The sequence below is a fragment of the Rhynchophorus ferrugineus genome, unplaced genomic scaffold (assembly GCF_030347505.1).
Source record: "Rhynchophorus ferrugineus isolate W39M unplaced genomic scaffold, kcgeb_rfMv2 rfM9, whole genome shotgun sequence".
Classification (NCBI taxonomy): Eukaryota; Metazoa; Arthropoda; class Insecta; order Coleoptera; family Curculionidae; genus Rhynchophorus; species Rhynchophorus ferrugineus.
In genome coordinates, this window is record NW_027472588.1 from 24,288,973 (window position 1) to 24,307,498 (window position 18,526).

The following is an 18,526-nucleotide window of genomic DNA, read 5'->3' on the forward strand; positions in this document are numbered from 1 at the left end:
AAACAAAATTTGTAAATTATTTTTTGCTAAAAATAGTTCTAATAAAATTTGTTTGTTTATAAATATTAATAGTTACACTGCTTCGTGTAGCATTATTGACCCTGTAAAATATGCCATTAACTATTTAATTTTACTATATTTTATCAATAAATTTACTAGAATTAAATTATTATAAAAATACTTTATGTAGGAATTAATACTGACTAATTGATTAATCAATCTGAGTCAGTGATATCAAGCAATAAAAGTTTTAAATAAAAAATATTACTGCAAAATAAATAAAGCGAATATGTTACAGAATGAGTATTTGAGCTTGAATAACTGTTAGATTGCTAACATAACATAAATGTTAATCTTTTAAATTAAGACGAAGAAGGATTTGATAAACACTTTTACATTCATAACCTACTAAGCAATTGAAAGATTAAAAAACTAAGACAAAATAATATAAACTTCATGCAACCTAACACATCTTGTACATAATGCGTACGCGTACGTTTGTATAAAATATATAAAATGGCTACTCAAATAGACATACCCGTAACCATTCATATTTTGCGCGTGAGAATCATTACAGTACCGGAGATCATCTATTATTTCTATATTTCGATTAAAAATTTACCATCTTAAGTTATATTTGTTTTTTTTTTAATTTTTGTATATAATTTTTAATATTTGTTGTTATTTACGTCACTTTTAGCATTTAAGGGAAATATTAATTGTTTAAATAAATAAATAAGAGTGTTGTTTTGCAGGCTGTGAAGATTCATATAAAATTAATTATTTTCCAAATTCACCTCTAGCGTAGAAACTATTTTTAAAAGTGAGCAATAATATACTTCAGGAAACCTCTCATTTCTTTCATTAATTAATTATTACATTGTTACTAATTGTTTCAAACTAACCTACAATTTGTCTTTATGATAACTTAAATCTAGGTATATAACTACGACGACCCATCGGCCCTATAGCCAGTTTCTGGTGAAATAATGTTTATATATGTCACTGCTCTATTTTTAATTAACTGCACCTCATTACACAACGCAATACAAGATCAGATGGTTTGATTCTTTTGAATCTGTATCCTGCTCTCCATGTCCATATAAGTTTCATTATTTGCTTATATAATAGCAATTTATTATTTACTGAGAATTGTGATTTTATTCCAATTAGCTAATATATTTTCCTATATTTCAATTCCACCTCTTTTCTTTTCTTCTTTATATGTTCCTTCCAGCGAAGTTTTGCATCAAGATTCATTTATGTATGGAGAACCCAAAAAAAGAGCGACGATCCGGCCTGCCTGCTTCCTACAGTCAAACATAGGTAAGATTCCATTATGATTTGAATGACAATATGGTAGTATTCATGTGATTCTTTCATTCACATCACTGACCGGATTGCTACGAATGAATATCTCGATATCTCGATAATGCAGCCTATTCATACGGAATCTTCAATGTCAAAGCACAATAAAATTTGAGTGCGTAAATAAATATTTATACATCTAAAATGTTCTATCAACCGTTACATTTCAAACAGCTAGAATAACTTTTTTCGAGCCTTATATTTTTAGTAATGTTGGTAACTTATTAACAAGAACAAGACTGTATTTGTAATAACACGATATACCGTCAATTTCATAATTTGTCAGTACCATATTCTCGTTTTATTTATAATATTTTATAACACGTACTAGATTTAACAACGTTCATTTTCTAGTTTTTTTAACGGCTTATTGTTAATTGCGCCAAAATTAAAATAATATTTTAAAATAATTTAATAGTTTAAGATTGAAAATTTGTTACACATATTGATTATAATATGACTCAAAACTAATCAAATTCATCCAAGCTCCCTTTTAGTTGAGAGTTTACTTTATGCTCTAGTCGAGAAGCGAATATGTTGTTGGTAAAATACCTTTCAGAGACACGCTTTGTTGTTTACAGTCGAGAGTTATGGTTAGGAGGTATTTTTAGGTTAATTTTATGTTCACAAAAGTTCGTTGATGTAATATAATAATTTACTGTTTAATAAAGAAAATTAGCAGCAGACAATACGAGAATAAGTGTATAAGGTGTGGATTATTAGTAAATTATTCTAATTTTGTAGCACTAATTATATAAATTACTATGGAACAATGGGATATATATGACAAATAACGTGAAACGTTATTTGTTTGAAGAATGTAGTAAAGAAAATAATTAAAAAATGGACACATTTATGACCTTTATACCTATACGTTTTTGATTTTACAATAAGGCACAATTATTAAACAAACACACATACATAAACAATATAAATAAAATATTAAAACAACAATTAGAATGAATAAAATTTATTTTGACATAGTATTTATATCTAACACATTTTCATAAAAGAAGAAAACTATGCCTGAAAACTATGAACGATACTGATCGACAACAAGTTGTTTGGTTATATTTATGTCCTTATTATATTTACAATGAACTCTTCTCCACACCACCTATAAGATAATGTTCTAACCGCGTTTTTTTTTTCGTTTTCATTTTGTGTAATTATTTTGTTGAAATCCCTGAAGTATCACCTCTGTGCTCTTAACTATTTCACTATAAAAATCTTGATTCTTTGATTTAAACATTTTATATATTTTGTATATTTTTTTATTTATTTACAATGAACTATTCTCCACACTACCTATAAGATAAAGTTCTAAGTGCGCTTTTTTCGTTTTCATTTTGTGTAATTTTTTGTTGAAATCCCTGAAGTATATAGTTAATATTCTTTAATTTCTTCCTTATCTTGCGATTTAATAACTACATTTTCTCCTGGAACATCATCTATAAAACGCATCACATGCTTACACAGACTATTCTGTATCGTACACTCAGAACAACTACAGACATACTTATGTACACAAATCATGCGTGTTATCTATACTTTACAATATAGAGTTTTACAACTGTTCTCATACATTTGATTATTTTACATTATATATTTTATTCTGATATTTCTGAAAAATACATCCTAATCAAAACTTTCGTCTGTAAACCACAACGCGTAGCTGTAAATTTTGTCAAGCTGACTTTGAAATAATTCGCATGGACAGCCTTCCAGTCTTTCTGCTGTTACTGTTGTCTCGGCATTACAAGGGTTATTGGTACAATGGTAAGAATCAAGTTATTTTTATTTAAAATGTATAGATTGTTTTAGAATATCTTATCCAGCAATATCCTTACTAAACCTGTTATTTGGAAGGAGAAAAAGTACATGTTACTAGATGTTTATGTTTATATTCTTAGAAAGCAATAAATTATATTGTATATCTTGATATGCAACTACTAACTATTCTGCTTTCTTAAAAAATTCCCTAAATGTAAATCTAAATTTGGACACTACCGCAACCACCAAAGGAAAAAGAAGATGCAGAAGACATCGAATAAAAATCTCAGCAGATCCCTCTGTAGAGCATCCAGTCTATTAGAGCGCTAGGTTTGAATTCAACAACTATTTATATATATATATATATATATATATATATATATATATATATATATATATATATATATATATATATATATATATATATATATTACAAATAGATGATGCTATTTATTGCAACATTATTATCAGGATACAGAAAAATAAGGAATATATTTATATTTTAATCAAAATTTTACTGATTGCAGGGTGGTACCGAGTGTATTAAACAAGTGACAAACAAGCAAATTAAGCAATCTAGTAAATATTGGGGTCCGTTTTACCATGGTTTGGATCGTAGTTTGAAGGGTACTCATACATGTATAGGAATCTTCCTAAAGTATATTAAAATAGAGATTTGATGAAGCAATTTCTTGCCTTTTGTACGCCAGCTGAAAAACGTAAAAAAAAATAAAAATTGCACGTGATCAGCGTGCTCTTGTAGCAATAATATAGCAATAGCATGTTTTTTAATATAGCAATTGCACTTCGTGATGTGATCGCATAGTGGATAGTTTATTTCTCATCCAATGCTGACCTAAAAAACATACAAAGAGAAGCAAACATGCATAGTTTATTTGAGGTTTTTTTATGCTATTTATGTTGTTCTTTTATAAAGAGTAGTTTCTGTTTTGCGTATTAATGCATTATTTATTTTGATCGTATAACAGGATTCTGGAATATGAATAACTTAAATTATTCGTTGTAAATAATGTAGTTTAAACATAACGATTATATGGGGTAATACATTTTATATTTTTATAAAGGATTACATGATTCATAAAGATAAACATATTTTACATTTTTTGTACGTAATTGTACCACCTCTCTGCATATATATGCAATACTGCAATATCATAAATTAAGTGTATTATAAATAACGTCCCTGAATTTCCCATTTGACAGTTGTAATTGCCGTTCATATTTCGGATAATTTATATGGTTTATGTCTGCTGAGAAAGGTCTGTTGTATGTCCGTCCCCTTGACCTGAATATATTATTGAATGGGAAAATAATCTTAAAGAATTTATATTTACATGTATTAATGCACTAAGGTTACTTAATCGACACATCTTGATGCAACTAGATTACATCAGTTGTCGTCATTCACAGCTCATTCATTATAATGAAATATTGACTATTTAGTTTTTAAATATCTAATGGAATATACTATTAGGGGAATGTAAGATAACTTGGTTGGTGAGGATTCTTACAGGGTATGGAACACACAAAGGAGACAAAGGGAGCCTGGATAGCACTGACGAAAAAGAGGAAGTTTTATCCAAGGCATACCCTGATTAACATGACGATACTCCATCAGATCAGATCTGTTAAGGTTTCTTAAAATTTATATATTAATGGATTAAATAAATAATGTCATATTGGTGAAAATTGTTGCAGTATTTTAAATATATTTTTACAAATGTTTTTTAAATAAGCTATAATTGTCAATTACTAGCACAAAATATATATTAACACTAAACCAGCCATTATACAATAAGTCTTAGAGCCTTGCGAACTTAATCGATGTGCATTAAAACCAGACAATAATAATAACAAACTTAAATATTTATAAATCATAAATGAACCAATACATATTTACATTATCTGATATAAATTGTAATATACCACTTCAAATATTGTAACTACGTATTAAGTCTACATATTAAACAAGTTACCTTGACCCTGGGAATTACGGAGTAATATTAATAACTAGTGCCCCATTCTGGCGTCAGACAATGTTAATCTCCTATTTTTTAGACTGGTTTCTATAATCTAAATCCATCTTTGAAAGCTGCTTGTTGGAAGCGCCAAAAGTAACTAGTTCTTCCTAAAAGTCCTCTCGCATGTAGAGAGAAAAACTGCGAAAGTTAAAAACTGCTTTATTTAAATAAACTTAAGTTACAAAAATAGATGGGTATAATTAATTAGGTTAAGGATGACAATTTTCTTAACTGTGCACTCCCTTTATTAGATATCAGAATATTGTTGAAATCTCATGACTATTTAGACGGACACATCACCTTTTATCCCCCATAGCCCGTCTGGCTCTTGGCGTCGGTGCTCTCTTCATCTCGAGTATCTTGTCCTGTCCCAAATACGCCCGGTTTCACATCTAATTTTTGACACACTCATAAAGCCGATATCTTAAAAATTTGCTATCCAAATGTTCCGAACTAATATATATGTATTTTAAGTATTTTTTGCCATAAATAAACTTGACTTAAATAAAAATAACAAATAAACTGCAAAGACATTAATATATTAAATGCCCAAAATACTTCTACAGAATTCGTTCATGTTTTATTCCGCAGACATTTCCAAACTATTGCAATTTGGGTCTCAAATAGATATGTTCCTCAAATATATCGCATCTTAATCGAAAAACTTCATTTCTACTTCGGATTTTAACATAGTCACCATGAAACATTATTTATTGATATAAGTTAGGATTTAACTATAGGCCAAGAAGGTTAATACCAAATATAATAGTCAAATTAAATAAGAACTTTTAAATGAAACACAATGGTAGCAGACATGAGTTATAACGCTCAAAATAAATTATGAAATGTGTAATTAAAACTCCTGAGTTATGTAAAAAACTATTTTATGTAAATGAAAAGAAATGGCTGAACAAGCAATACTAACTCTACAATCCAATTAAGGCGTAAAGGAGACTCTTATAATGTAAATTCATAACTCCTCACATCACATCACCGTATTAATTGCTCTATATAACACCGGATTCTTAAAGAAACGACGAAAGTAATTTGCGTGATCGTTATCTCATCTGAACCTTAGTTACCGTTGTGGTAAAATCATTAGTGAGTAGCACCCGCAAGGTAAAATCAATATTACTCGGAAAGAGATTATTTTTAAGTATATCTAATTCCTGAATTGATATATAAATTGATGTTTAACGCGGTTATTGTAATTTTGGTAAGGAGGTGAATATGATATTTCAACAGCGAAACAAACACAGAATCAATAAGTGTCCGAGAAAAAGATTACTTCAAGATTATGGAATGTGAATATATTTAAAACACACATTTTAATAATTTACATCAAAAATACTATTTTATTAAAAAAAAACAGTCAATTCGACCAATTATTTTTTACTTCTGCTCAATATTCTTCTCTTGGTCAGAGTCTTTCCTATTTCCTTAGTGTTTTGCTGATACGTTCAACGCAGATTCGTTTAGATCCTATCAACCCGTTTTGAATCTTCCATAGGCTACAAAATTACATAAGCCCTCAAAATTAAGTTGACTGATTTCTTAGTATTCTAAAGGTTTTTGTTGCTCTCTTTTCTTATTTTAGCGGTTCTCATTTTGTTCCTCTTTTTCACATTTCTCATTCATCTGTGATGTTAACTTCTACTATTTGAATTTTGTTATTCTCTTTTAATAATCATATTTATATATATGGTATATATTGATTCATATATTTCCATTTTTGTTTTGTTTTGCTTTCCTAATGAACTTGCTGTTAATAGAGCTTTCTAGTTTTCTATTCAGAGATTTTTTAATAAATGTACCAATTCTTTACTTGTTTTTAATTATTTCAAATTATATCTTCACATTATCCATGTTGTTTTTTTGTCTATAGCATTCCAAATTCTTTTTTTGCCGTATTACTTTTTTAAGAGTTTCTGTAGGTGTATGTGTAGTATAAGGTCAAGTTAGAGCCGGTATTCATAACGAAAATTCTAGAAAAAAAGCGGGTCCATGTTGAAATAGAATGAGAACAGATGGAGTGTGAGGTATTAACAAATTTCCTTTTTTTATATGGAATGTTAATCATAAGATATAACATTATCAGATCGCAAGAATTCCAGTGACCATACTTTCTACAATTTTAACAAGAGCTCCTGTGTCGAAATGGTGATACCTGGATGGTATTAACTTTAAGGACATCGATTAGCTACACATTGAAGCCTACACTTGTGATATCAGAAAATCCTACAAGAAAAATTTTTATCGCGCAATATTGGTAACGCAGTTTCGTCACCTTTGTGAGAGCCTCACATTGATCATGCCAAATGTTGTTACGGATAGGACCAGCAAGATGGAACCACATTCAAAAGAAACCATCATTGTAGATGTCACCTGGTGAAACGGATTTGTTTTTTGACGTGCACGTGTGATTGGATGCCAATCTTTAGAGAATTGGTTTTACCGCATCACAGCGTTTGTTACAAAATAGGAATACTTACAAATAAATACATTTTCAATCTTGAGCGAGTTGCTTAATCATGCGATAAATATCCTTTTAGGAAGTTTAAATTGAATTTGTATGCAATAAATATATAACGTAGTAGCAATTACTAAATTATCGACATAAAAGTAAACCATTTCCAGAGAAGCCCTACCAGAATTTCGGGTCGTATTGGACCGAAGTGTCATAACCTATTTATTATTAATATTATCATGTTATTAATTTTCGATTATAAGAATATATACAACTGTTTAAAACACTTCTAGGCGAATAATGGGGACTGACTACAATATTCACTTCATTAAAGTTAAGGATTTACTTACTTAACTCGACATCGCACAACAACCATATTACAGGAAAAAACATCAAGGTTACTATTTAATATTTACAGAGAGCAAACTAATATCAATAATGACAAGATTATAAGACAGGTTTTTAATTATTCGGCGATGCTGATCCCTTAGCCATGACAAGCACATACACTTTTCGGATAACCTGATTAGGAAAACATTGATACTGTAGCTCCCGCTCTGCAGATGCAGCCTGCAACGATTACGAAATGTCTACTAGTTTTAACCAATAAATACGGCTAATCAATCATCAATAATTTATATATTTTTATTATATATTAGAGGTTCTATTTTACTAACTTATATGTATCTACTCTGAATCTGATTAACTGTTATGAAATATAGTAGACGTGAATATTAAGCATCTATATAAAAATATTCCTGAGAAAAACATAATTTTACATTTTTTTTTCATCGAAAACGCATATATTTAATGATTGATGAAGGAATTTCACCATGTTTTTTACTTATGACATGAAAAACTTACTTATGACATATAAAAATCATTCCGAAAAATACACTACTACGTCTTTCACCACACCATATACGAATTTAAATTCCATATAACTGTATCCGTAATACTGGGAAACATAATCAACGAATTGGCAGAAAAATTTTACAGCTTGTTTTGACGTGCGTTCTATATATGAAAATCTAAAGAAAACAAACAAATCCAAGGGTTTTAGGTCGATACATAGTTGATTATCATAGTTATGTTCCCATAGTGAATGTTATTATGTCAGCCTCTGAAATGTTCCCTCTATTATTTGTTTTAAAAATATATCAAATTTTAAAACTTATTACTAATTACATAAGTAAAAGATTAGAATACTTTTAAATAAATTAAAAAGTGATTATACTATCTGTATTTGTAAAAAATACAAAAGACTAGTTAATTATGCACTTCGTGCTGTGTTTAGTTAGCTTATCTTCTTTCGGACATAATTTTATTACATTTACTCTGTAAAAATATTTCAACTAAAAGGAATTAAAACTTTGTAATATTTTTGTGATCTGGTTTTAGAATACCTGTAAAAGTATAATCAATGACCTTGTAACTATTTATAGTCTAATAGTTCAATAGCGATTCATCCAAAACGCCATAACTGAGTCTTACTTAATAAGAATTATTTTAATTGATCATTTAATATTTTAAGGCTATTGCATTTTAATAAAGCGGTGTCATCGTAAAAATCTCATTTTATGAGCCTTTCAATGAAATATTAATTGGATAGGTCAGATAAATGACGTGAAGGTAGAAAATAAATAAAACTCTTTATAGTCACTATGTATTTAACTTTAATTTGCCATCATATTTCTTGATACTACTTTTACGGTGATGTTCCTTTAGCCTGAAAAAAAAACAGTGCATTAGTAAACAGATCGATAAATAGATTTTTAGTTATCCATCAACATTAACCAACAAACATCTAAAGTAAAAAGTATCTCAAAGGAAATATTATACTTATGTATTATTTAAAAATAAGCCGTCTATCGAAGATATTATTAGTAATTGGGTATTGATTATTGATGACAAGATCGCAGTCATATTCTCACAGAACTGCTTTTGTTTCCTATTATATTTTTAATTATTTTTGTCACTCATTTAGTAAATTTCAGACCTCTTCTTTTGTGACGTATCCAATCTGTTCAAATTATTCTTCTAGTTCCCTTTCCTTACCCATCAGTCCAATGTTTTAATTTTCTAATATTTTCTATTTCCTGTCAGACTAACCTCATTTCTTCTCTTGGTCTTGCTCAGCTTATATATATATATATATATATATATATTATATATATATATATATATATATATATATATATATATATATATATTATATTTTCATTGGGCTCTATGTAATTCATTCCTCATGTTCTAGCCTTTTGTCATCATCGTCATCGTTATCACAAACTCTCTCTGTTTTTTCTCCCAATTTCCTGGCATTTTTAATGGTATATCTATGTACATTTTGCATTGATTTCGATAATTTATTCTCAATATCGTTTTTACTTTCCTCGCTGACCTTGATCCCTATATTATTTTTGTTCATCCCTTATTTACTTTTAACTTTTACTATACTTCCTCTTTAAAAGCAGGGTTTCTTCCTCTTTTTCGGATTGGAAACTTTTTTCAGCTATATTTCTAAATGTGACCTAATCAAGTCTTACACTTCTAATCGTTATTTCAGAATAAGATACGGTGAAGAAAATCTCCCTGGACCAATTATTACTATATAATATTTACTCTATAGTAGTGATATCCCTAAAGGTGAAAGAATAAAAGTGGCCATATTTGCCGATGATGCTACACTACTCACAACAAGTAACAACACTGAGGTAACAACAAGCAGGTGTCAATAACATTACAGAGTGGACTAAAAAAGGCGATTAAAGTTCAATGCCACGAAGTATACACATGCGAATTTCACATACAAAAAAATATATCATCCTGTAATAATTGATTACAAAGTAATTCGATATGCGAATGCAAATATTCTTGAGAATGACAGTTGATGATAAGCTCAAGTGGAAATATCATACTCAAAAGAAACAAGCAAAAGTTTGATAACATGATGCCCAAAAAAAGTAGTGGTTACTTAGACGACGATATAAATAACACTCCGCAATAAACTGATACAGTGTGAACAAATATTGCAGCCACTGAAACCTACGGCATGTAACCAGTTACAAAATATAGTTTTTTTCAGCATTATTAACACTTCGTGCTAAATTATAAATGTAGATATCCACTTAGACCGTTAAGACCTTACAGTAACAGTTGCGACGTAAGTACATTTAATTATATTTAAGAAAATTGTTTAATTTTAAGTTTACGAAAATTATGTGTTTTATTTTGTATAGTTTAGGGGTCTAATTTACTAGACCAATTAAATATTTTTTGTAATATATGTGACATACGAAAATAACTATGACTTAAAACAATTAAATATCCAATTCTATAGAGTGTCTAGTGAAGCCAGTCCAAGATAAGAAAGACACACAGCAAACAGAAAACATGTGGCTATTAAAATACTCATTGGCTCATTGTTGAGTGTTCGAGATAATGCTGGTGCAGGTACTAGACGAAGCGTGTAAGAAGTTAGACCTGGTAGAATATTCTTTATGTTGGCTATAAGCATACACTTCAAGAAAACACGAGATCATGGAATATTCGATCATTTTCAAGAATCCGCAATGCACATATGCCTTCCTGAAATTTTTAACTAATCAGGATGCAGAGAGTGGTTCCTTGAACCATCCTTCTCAGTCATCACAAAGAACCTTATTAAGGAGCTTCAGCGATAACACACGATATATTAATAATGAGAATTAGAATTGAATAATTAAATAAATAACAACAAAACATCAGAATTAGCAAAGAACAGCAGATTTAACTAAAACATAACGGTGGAAGAAAGGAATCAAGATTTACCTAGCAGATTTGCCCAGACGAGAGAGTGAGATGGAGATTTAGTTAGAACGGAAAGGAGTGGAATTCAAGAATCAAGAACAGTCAAGTGTCAATAGTAAGAGTAAAGGAATCAAGAACAATCAAGTCAAAAGATTAAGATCAGAATAGTAGAATATGTCGTGTGTATAGCCATCCGTTGGGTCCGCTGACGAAATAGGTATTGGCTGAACCAGACAGACGATTAATAAGCCATTTTCATTAAGTTTATAGTTCTTTTCACCATTACGTATCGATTTACGTATCGACAGTGGACTTGTTCGGAAGTTGAAGAGACAAAAGTCCATTAACATAAAATAATTAAATTATATTTTAAAACTGAGTCAACAAGGCCAGCGGGAAGAAGTATATTGATCAGATACTAATTAAGTTTAGGTCTGGAATCTTAGATCTGTATATTAAAAACAATGTGAAGGAAAAATTACTAGATAGTTGTAGTTAACAACTAGTTGTAATATATATACCATGTGCTTTTCAAATAAAAAGACCCTATCCAATTTCTTCTCTATACTTTTGTCTGCCTTTGAACTTCTTTTAGTTTTTGCAGTATTCCTATATTCACTTTGGCTTTATTTAGTTGACTTTGTCTTTTTACTTTCGTTTATGGTGTAATTTTCTTCTACACTAATTTCTTTTTCGAATGAATATACCACCGCTAATTTTTCTGCACATTTCTTATTATTTGTATGTCTGCATGGTAAAAACTGATCAATCTGCTGCTCGTATTGAATCAGCCAGTTTATTTAACCTCTCACCATTATTATTTATGAGATTAAATTAATATAAATTAATTGTAAAATATTTACATTATATGGTGTTACTGTGTATTAAATGCATTGGATACATTTGTAACCAACTTCATGTTGGAGCCTCAGTTTTCAGTATGTGTCATTTCGTGGAAATATGCCCAGATTTGTTTTTTCAATATGTTGAAAATGTCCGATTGAATGTGAATTTGTACCGAGCAAATTGCATTTGCGGGAAGTTTTACTTTTAACTTCAATTTGAAGAAAAAGCCGGCTGAAGGTTATCGAATACTGTGCGAATCTCACGGAGAGTATCCTCCAGCGATTTTAGCATGTGAACAATGGTTTCGGCGTTTTAAACGTGTAAATGGCCGGAATACGAGGAGAGATACAATAACACTCTTCTTGACAACGATGGACCACGGATGGTCGTAAAACCGGTACAAATATACTTGGAAACATTAAAATACGAAGTACTATCCTACCCGGCGTATTCTCCAGTCCTTGTTATCATGTATAAATCGTCATATGTATGAGCAGCACTTCACTTCTTACGAAGATACCAAAGAAATGGGTATATCAATAATTAAAAATATTAAATTATTAATAAAAAATTAAGCAGATTTTTTACAATAAAACTTAAAATTAAAAAAATCCTTGGAAACCAATTTATAGGGCCACTATATGTATATATTTTTAGAATTCTCCATTTCATAATATCCTTATCTTAAATGGTTCACTATCAAATCACTGAAAATGCTAGGAACCTCCAACGTTCCCTCAACTGTTTCTTTGCAGCAACTTGGCAAGTCTCTGAATTATGTAATGGAGCATCAATTAAATAAAATAAGGGAACAACTATAAGTATTTGTGCAAAATATGGTGTAATAATGATCTATCTACATTTAAAGCACTTTCTAACTTAAAATATTCGAATCGTCACGAGCAGAACAAGTAACCCTCTCCACGTTTTCTATCATTAGTGATAACCATCGTCTCCCGAATTTTTAATATTTCATTGTTGTACCAACCTTTTCGAACGTTCATCCATTTCCGAGTGAACTACTTTTAAATATTTTTAAGTAGCGGAAACCTCGAATACTGGAGAATATACTAAAAATAGTAGACAAGATCAGCCAATATAAACTAATACGTAAACTTTCTTATAGTATACACCTTGTGTTCTATGAATATATTCATAGATTTAGTTTAAATTCATGGATTATGCCAGATCGCCAAAATACAAATTTCTATGTAGGTTTCAACTAAATATTTTCCCATAACGAATATATGTTCATAATTTCGGTTTTGTGCGATTCGTACATACGTGGAATCGCGTTATCTTTTTTTCTTACATTCTTTACACAAGTTAATTGAATTATAAATTTATCATTTCATCAATTTTACTGAATTTTACTACAAATTCAAAGAATCCTGTTTCAAACAATCCCAGTGGAGAACATAAATTGCGAAGGTGAAATGTCAGAGCTTCTCATAAAAAGCCCCAACTCACTCTAGACCAAAGAAAATCTATCTCAGTTTCAGAAATTGTTTCCTTATTACTTGTTCCTAGTATTCGATAGAAAAAATATCGTGACTCTTATTCCAAGTTCCGCAATATTTAAAACAGACAAAAAGTAACATTTTCTCCTAATTTCTACAATAATAATTAATATATTGATCAAAACTCTCCAAGAACTAACTCAATTCACGGAAGATTCGAAACTTATTCGCCCAAATTAAGAAAAGAATAATACTGAATTCATCAATGTACAATCAGCAATTACGAAAATATAGCAGGTGCAGAACTTTCATGGTCATTATACGGTAAATTGAATCACCACTCTTAGGTGTGGCCATTCGCGAAGTGAGATAGGACTCAATAATAGAGAACACTGTATTTTGGCATAAGAATTAAACCCTCATCGAAGATAAGAGATACACTCATCAAATACAGAGCTAAACAACTTAACATCGTTCCTGAAAAAGGACTGATATTAACATATATTTTAATTATGACTACTAATTTGAATTAATTGGATATGTACTAATTTTATTAACATATTTTATTCTTCAGTGTATATAACTGTTTATTAATGTTTATTTTACTGTATTTAAATTATTTTATAGATCGTTTATAGTTTCATAGACGTCTTAATTTTTATACTTACTACATGTTAAACAATTTTATACATGTCCCTCACTTTTAAACCATTATTTTTATATATGATTATTATTTATTGTATCTAATTATATAATATCTATATAAAATACTTACTTAATACTTAAACCAATGAATATTAAAATAAATTAATCAAATCAAATTCTAATAATGTAATAAATATTTTTCATAAAATATTAGAAAAAATTACTCAGGAAAATTATTTGAAAATCTACCAATACTGGCTAAACGTAATTCTTTTAAAAATGCTATAGAACAAATACAAATAATAAATGATATTTCATCGTAACTATTACGCATAAAAGCGATCACCCAATAAGAACCCGGGAATTATAAGAAATCTTGGAAAGTTTTATCCGCAAAATATTTGATATCTTGATTTGCCTTTCAAAATTATACTGAAATACAACAAACATGAAAGAGTACAGTGATTTGCATCTATTTATATTTGCGGTTATACAATTCAGATAATTTAAACAATATAAATTATATATAGAGCTATTAAAGATTTGCGATTATAACAATAAGAAAATTGCCGTTATAACAATATATTGTTTTTAACGCGTGTTTATTTTCTTGAAAGTGCTTACTGAATATATACATAGAGTACACATGATAAATAAATGATATATTATGTATATACATAATACATAGAGTAATAAATTTTTAACTATATGTTTGGTATACTTAAGCTTAGTCTACTTAATTCACTTACTTAGTCTACTGAACTTGCACTCTGAGAGAAAGTAAAAAAACTATACTAAAAAACTAACTCGATATTTTTGTAAGCTGATATTTTTTCGATATTTTTTCAAAAAAAAAAAATTATATTTTTTAAAAATTATAAAAAAAATTATTTAAATTTAATAAGCCTTTAAAATCGTATTTAGCTATAATATTTAGTGTATTTTGGCACTTAATTTTATAGAATAAGTACATTTTGGTATTTAATTGTAATTATTTTTTAATAAACAAAATTATCAAAATCGGGCTTGGTGGCGCAGTGGTAAAGGGGGTTCGAATCCTGCTGGGGCATGGTCGTAAATTTATGTTTGTGATTGTTTAAAATTTGTGATTGTTCTTGGCAAGAGTGTATAGGAAAATGAAAATGATCCTAATCACGCCAGTAACCAGTCTGGGTAAGACCGGATGTCTTCTGGGATGACTTCTAAAGTTAGTTACTCGCCAGTCGGTAGGCTTAATGCTGAGGACCGTGGTTAGGAGCCCACGTTAAACTGTTGGTCTAGTCCAGATAAACCCATAGTTGGTAAAAGGAGACTTTAAAATATAATAACAAAAAATTATCAACTCTTTTTCAATGTATTTGGTAATATTTGTATTGGATTTCTGTATACAAATTCGTAGTGGCATACCGTGTGAGTTCACACTAGCTTCAAAATATTTTTATATAATAACAATTTGTTCTGAAGTGGTAATCCGGATTGTCGTCTAAACAACGGTACCATTTTTTGTTCATGTTCTTTTCCTTTCTATTTAACCTGCTTAGAGTACTTGAGCTTGTTATCCAGTTCTATGTTCGAATGCAGAATAATCTCTTTAGCAAAAGAATTGGGCGACGCCTAGAAAAACAGCTCTAAACATATCCCCTTTTTTACTCAATTACATTCGTAATACGATACAGCTGATTAAAAATTTAAAGATGTTTAGACAGTTAACAAGAGTGATAAAACACAGGATAAGAGAAAAAACAAAAAAGGATAACACAAAAACTCAGCAGGAACCTAAAGCCGAAAATGGGTAGTCCCATTCACAGCCCATTGGTTAATCTGATGTCTATATTATTTTAAAACATACGAAAATGATTGTAACTAGTCATTTTAAACAATTAATTAACTGTACTAAACCTAAAATTGAAGTAAGATTTTCCTGAACATAATTATTTCATAAAATACATGAATTACCTATATTTTTCACACAATAATTTTGGGTTATGTGTTACAAAATAAATAAAAAAATATCTGACCAACCACCAGACATCGCCACTGTACTTTCAATATACGAATAAATTAAAACTATAGATCAAGTATGGGTTATTCAGCACGCAATAAATTGATTTTATTAAGAAGATTGCGGAAGATCACAAAAAGTAGGAATTATCCCTTGATTCATACAAAATTAACTTCCTAATTGCAAACTGTATGTGTCCTTAATGAGATATCATTTAAAACTTCTAATAATTAATAATAGATTTAAGAGAAATGCACACCAACTCTAAAAATGTGTTTCTATTAGATATTTGCAATTATTTTGATTCTGTATGAGAATGCGAAGAATCTATATAAATAATTTTTAAAAATATAAACGAAAATGGTTTATAACTCTAAAACCCAAACTTTAAAAATTCTAAAACAAATTTCACACAACTTAGAAACTGATGAATTAACTTTTTCCAGTCGTTTACATGCAATAGAAAGGACAAACAAAGAGGGGAAATTATTACCACTTGAATTGAATGAAAATATCATTTCGAACTATTACCACATATCTGTTTCATTGCTTTTCAGACAAAAAACGAATAGGTTTATGTGGCGTAATTTGACTGGTGAAAATGTAAAGCCCAAAAAGCTATGATGCTAGACAAAGAGAACCCTTTAAAAGTTAAAAGAGCCTAATATATTTAACACAGCTTCAACACCCAGGGTTACTGGAAAACTTTCAAAACATTCTGCGTACAGAAGCAGTTTTTACACCATCCTCCGTTACAGATATGATGACACTACTTTCAAAATCTACCTTCAAGCTCCTTTGATCTTGATCAAGATGCAGCAGAAACTCAAAAAACTTGAATCCATCAAACTGTGTGTGTTGCATCTGTTGCGCAATAATTTATTGTGTTTACATCGGCCAATTTACAATAAATTCAATGGTTCCCCACACCAGGCCATCCAATGTGTAGCTAATACAACACAACAGATTCAATGGATAAGACAGAAAGAACCACGAACCACAAATATTTCCACCTTCAGTTCTCTGTAGAATTTGAATAACAGTAAAAGTTGTGAGTATCATATTCCTTTAGTTAATATGACCTTATTACCAAAAGCAACTCACATGCAGACACACTAGAAAAATACCAACTACTCGAAAATAATAACTAAAAGTTCATTTAATAGTACATTACACCACAAGGGCCAAAATTTGGATTTTCGACTCTGCTCTTCATGATTCCCGAGGTGAAGCCGAGCAGGGACGAGATTTCAACTTTTGGCCCGTGTGGTGTATACGATTTTTTTTTCCTTTCGAAAGTACGTTATTAATTTAACTTTAAAATTTAATGAGCATGTTTTTGATCCCTGCCCCCGACATCAATAAACTTCTTCGGCAACGTATCTGTATTTATTATCAATCGCGCTTCTGCATCAAAATTTCGTATAACATCTTCCTTGTCCGTGGATTAATTAGATGATTAACGATAAAACAACATTGATGATTATTTTTAAGTTTAGAGGTAGCAACGTTAATGACAGCGGTAAACAATTTGTGGTAGCGACAGAATAAATAGTCCCTAGTTACGAATATAAATACGCATAAGAACTTTTTTCCTCCCGCCGTTATAGCGGGTGTACTTCTCACAGGGAGTAAATGTTTAACTTTCTTCCCTGTTATTAGGGGCCAAAGTACGTCCTTTGGAGGTATGAAAAAAAGATATATTAGAAGAGAAACAAATAGAAATCGATCGAAAATCTAAGAAACCCAAAAATTAACATGGAAACCTAAACCAAGCTAAAGAAAAGGAACGATATTAAGAAAGATACTATAACTAGAGAATATAACAAAAATAAATAAAGAAATAAATTAATAGCAAGTGTTGCTGTCCATTATGTCGAGAAAAGTACGGAGATACGGCTGAAGTGTGAATTGAGTGTACAATGTGGCCTTGGTCTTTGTGGCAGAAATCCTACACCAGCTTTAAAAGTATTTACATGCGATCTGTGTGTAGATAATTAAGCTTCTGACGTCCATATACTTTATCCGTAGCGTGTGGGCACTTTCCCACAGATGCGGATAGGTGTCTTACATTTTCCTTGAGAATTAAGAGTCTTAATAAATATTATTATTAGAAGTAAATATTTATGTCTTT

The 18,526-nt window shown here is 29.8% G+C and overlaps 1 protein-coding gene across 1 annotated transcript in view; it reads right to left on the bottom strand.

The window, feature by feature from the left end:
• Positions 1-9,302: 9,302 nt before the first annotated feature.
• Zasp67 (Z band alternatively spliced PDZ-motif protein 67) overlaps positions 9,303-18,526 on the bottom strand; it is a 32,515-nt gene continuing 23,291 nt past the window's right edge. The window contains exon 16 of the mRNA XM_076413329.1: positions 9,303-9,379. Within this exon, the coding sequence (XP_076269444.1) occupies positions 9,359-9,379 (21 nt within the window). The 3' untranslated portion in view covers positions 9,303-9,358. The remainder of the gene's footprint in view (positions 9,380-18,526) is intronic.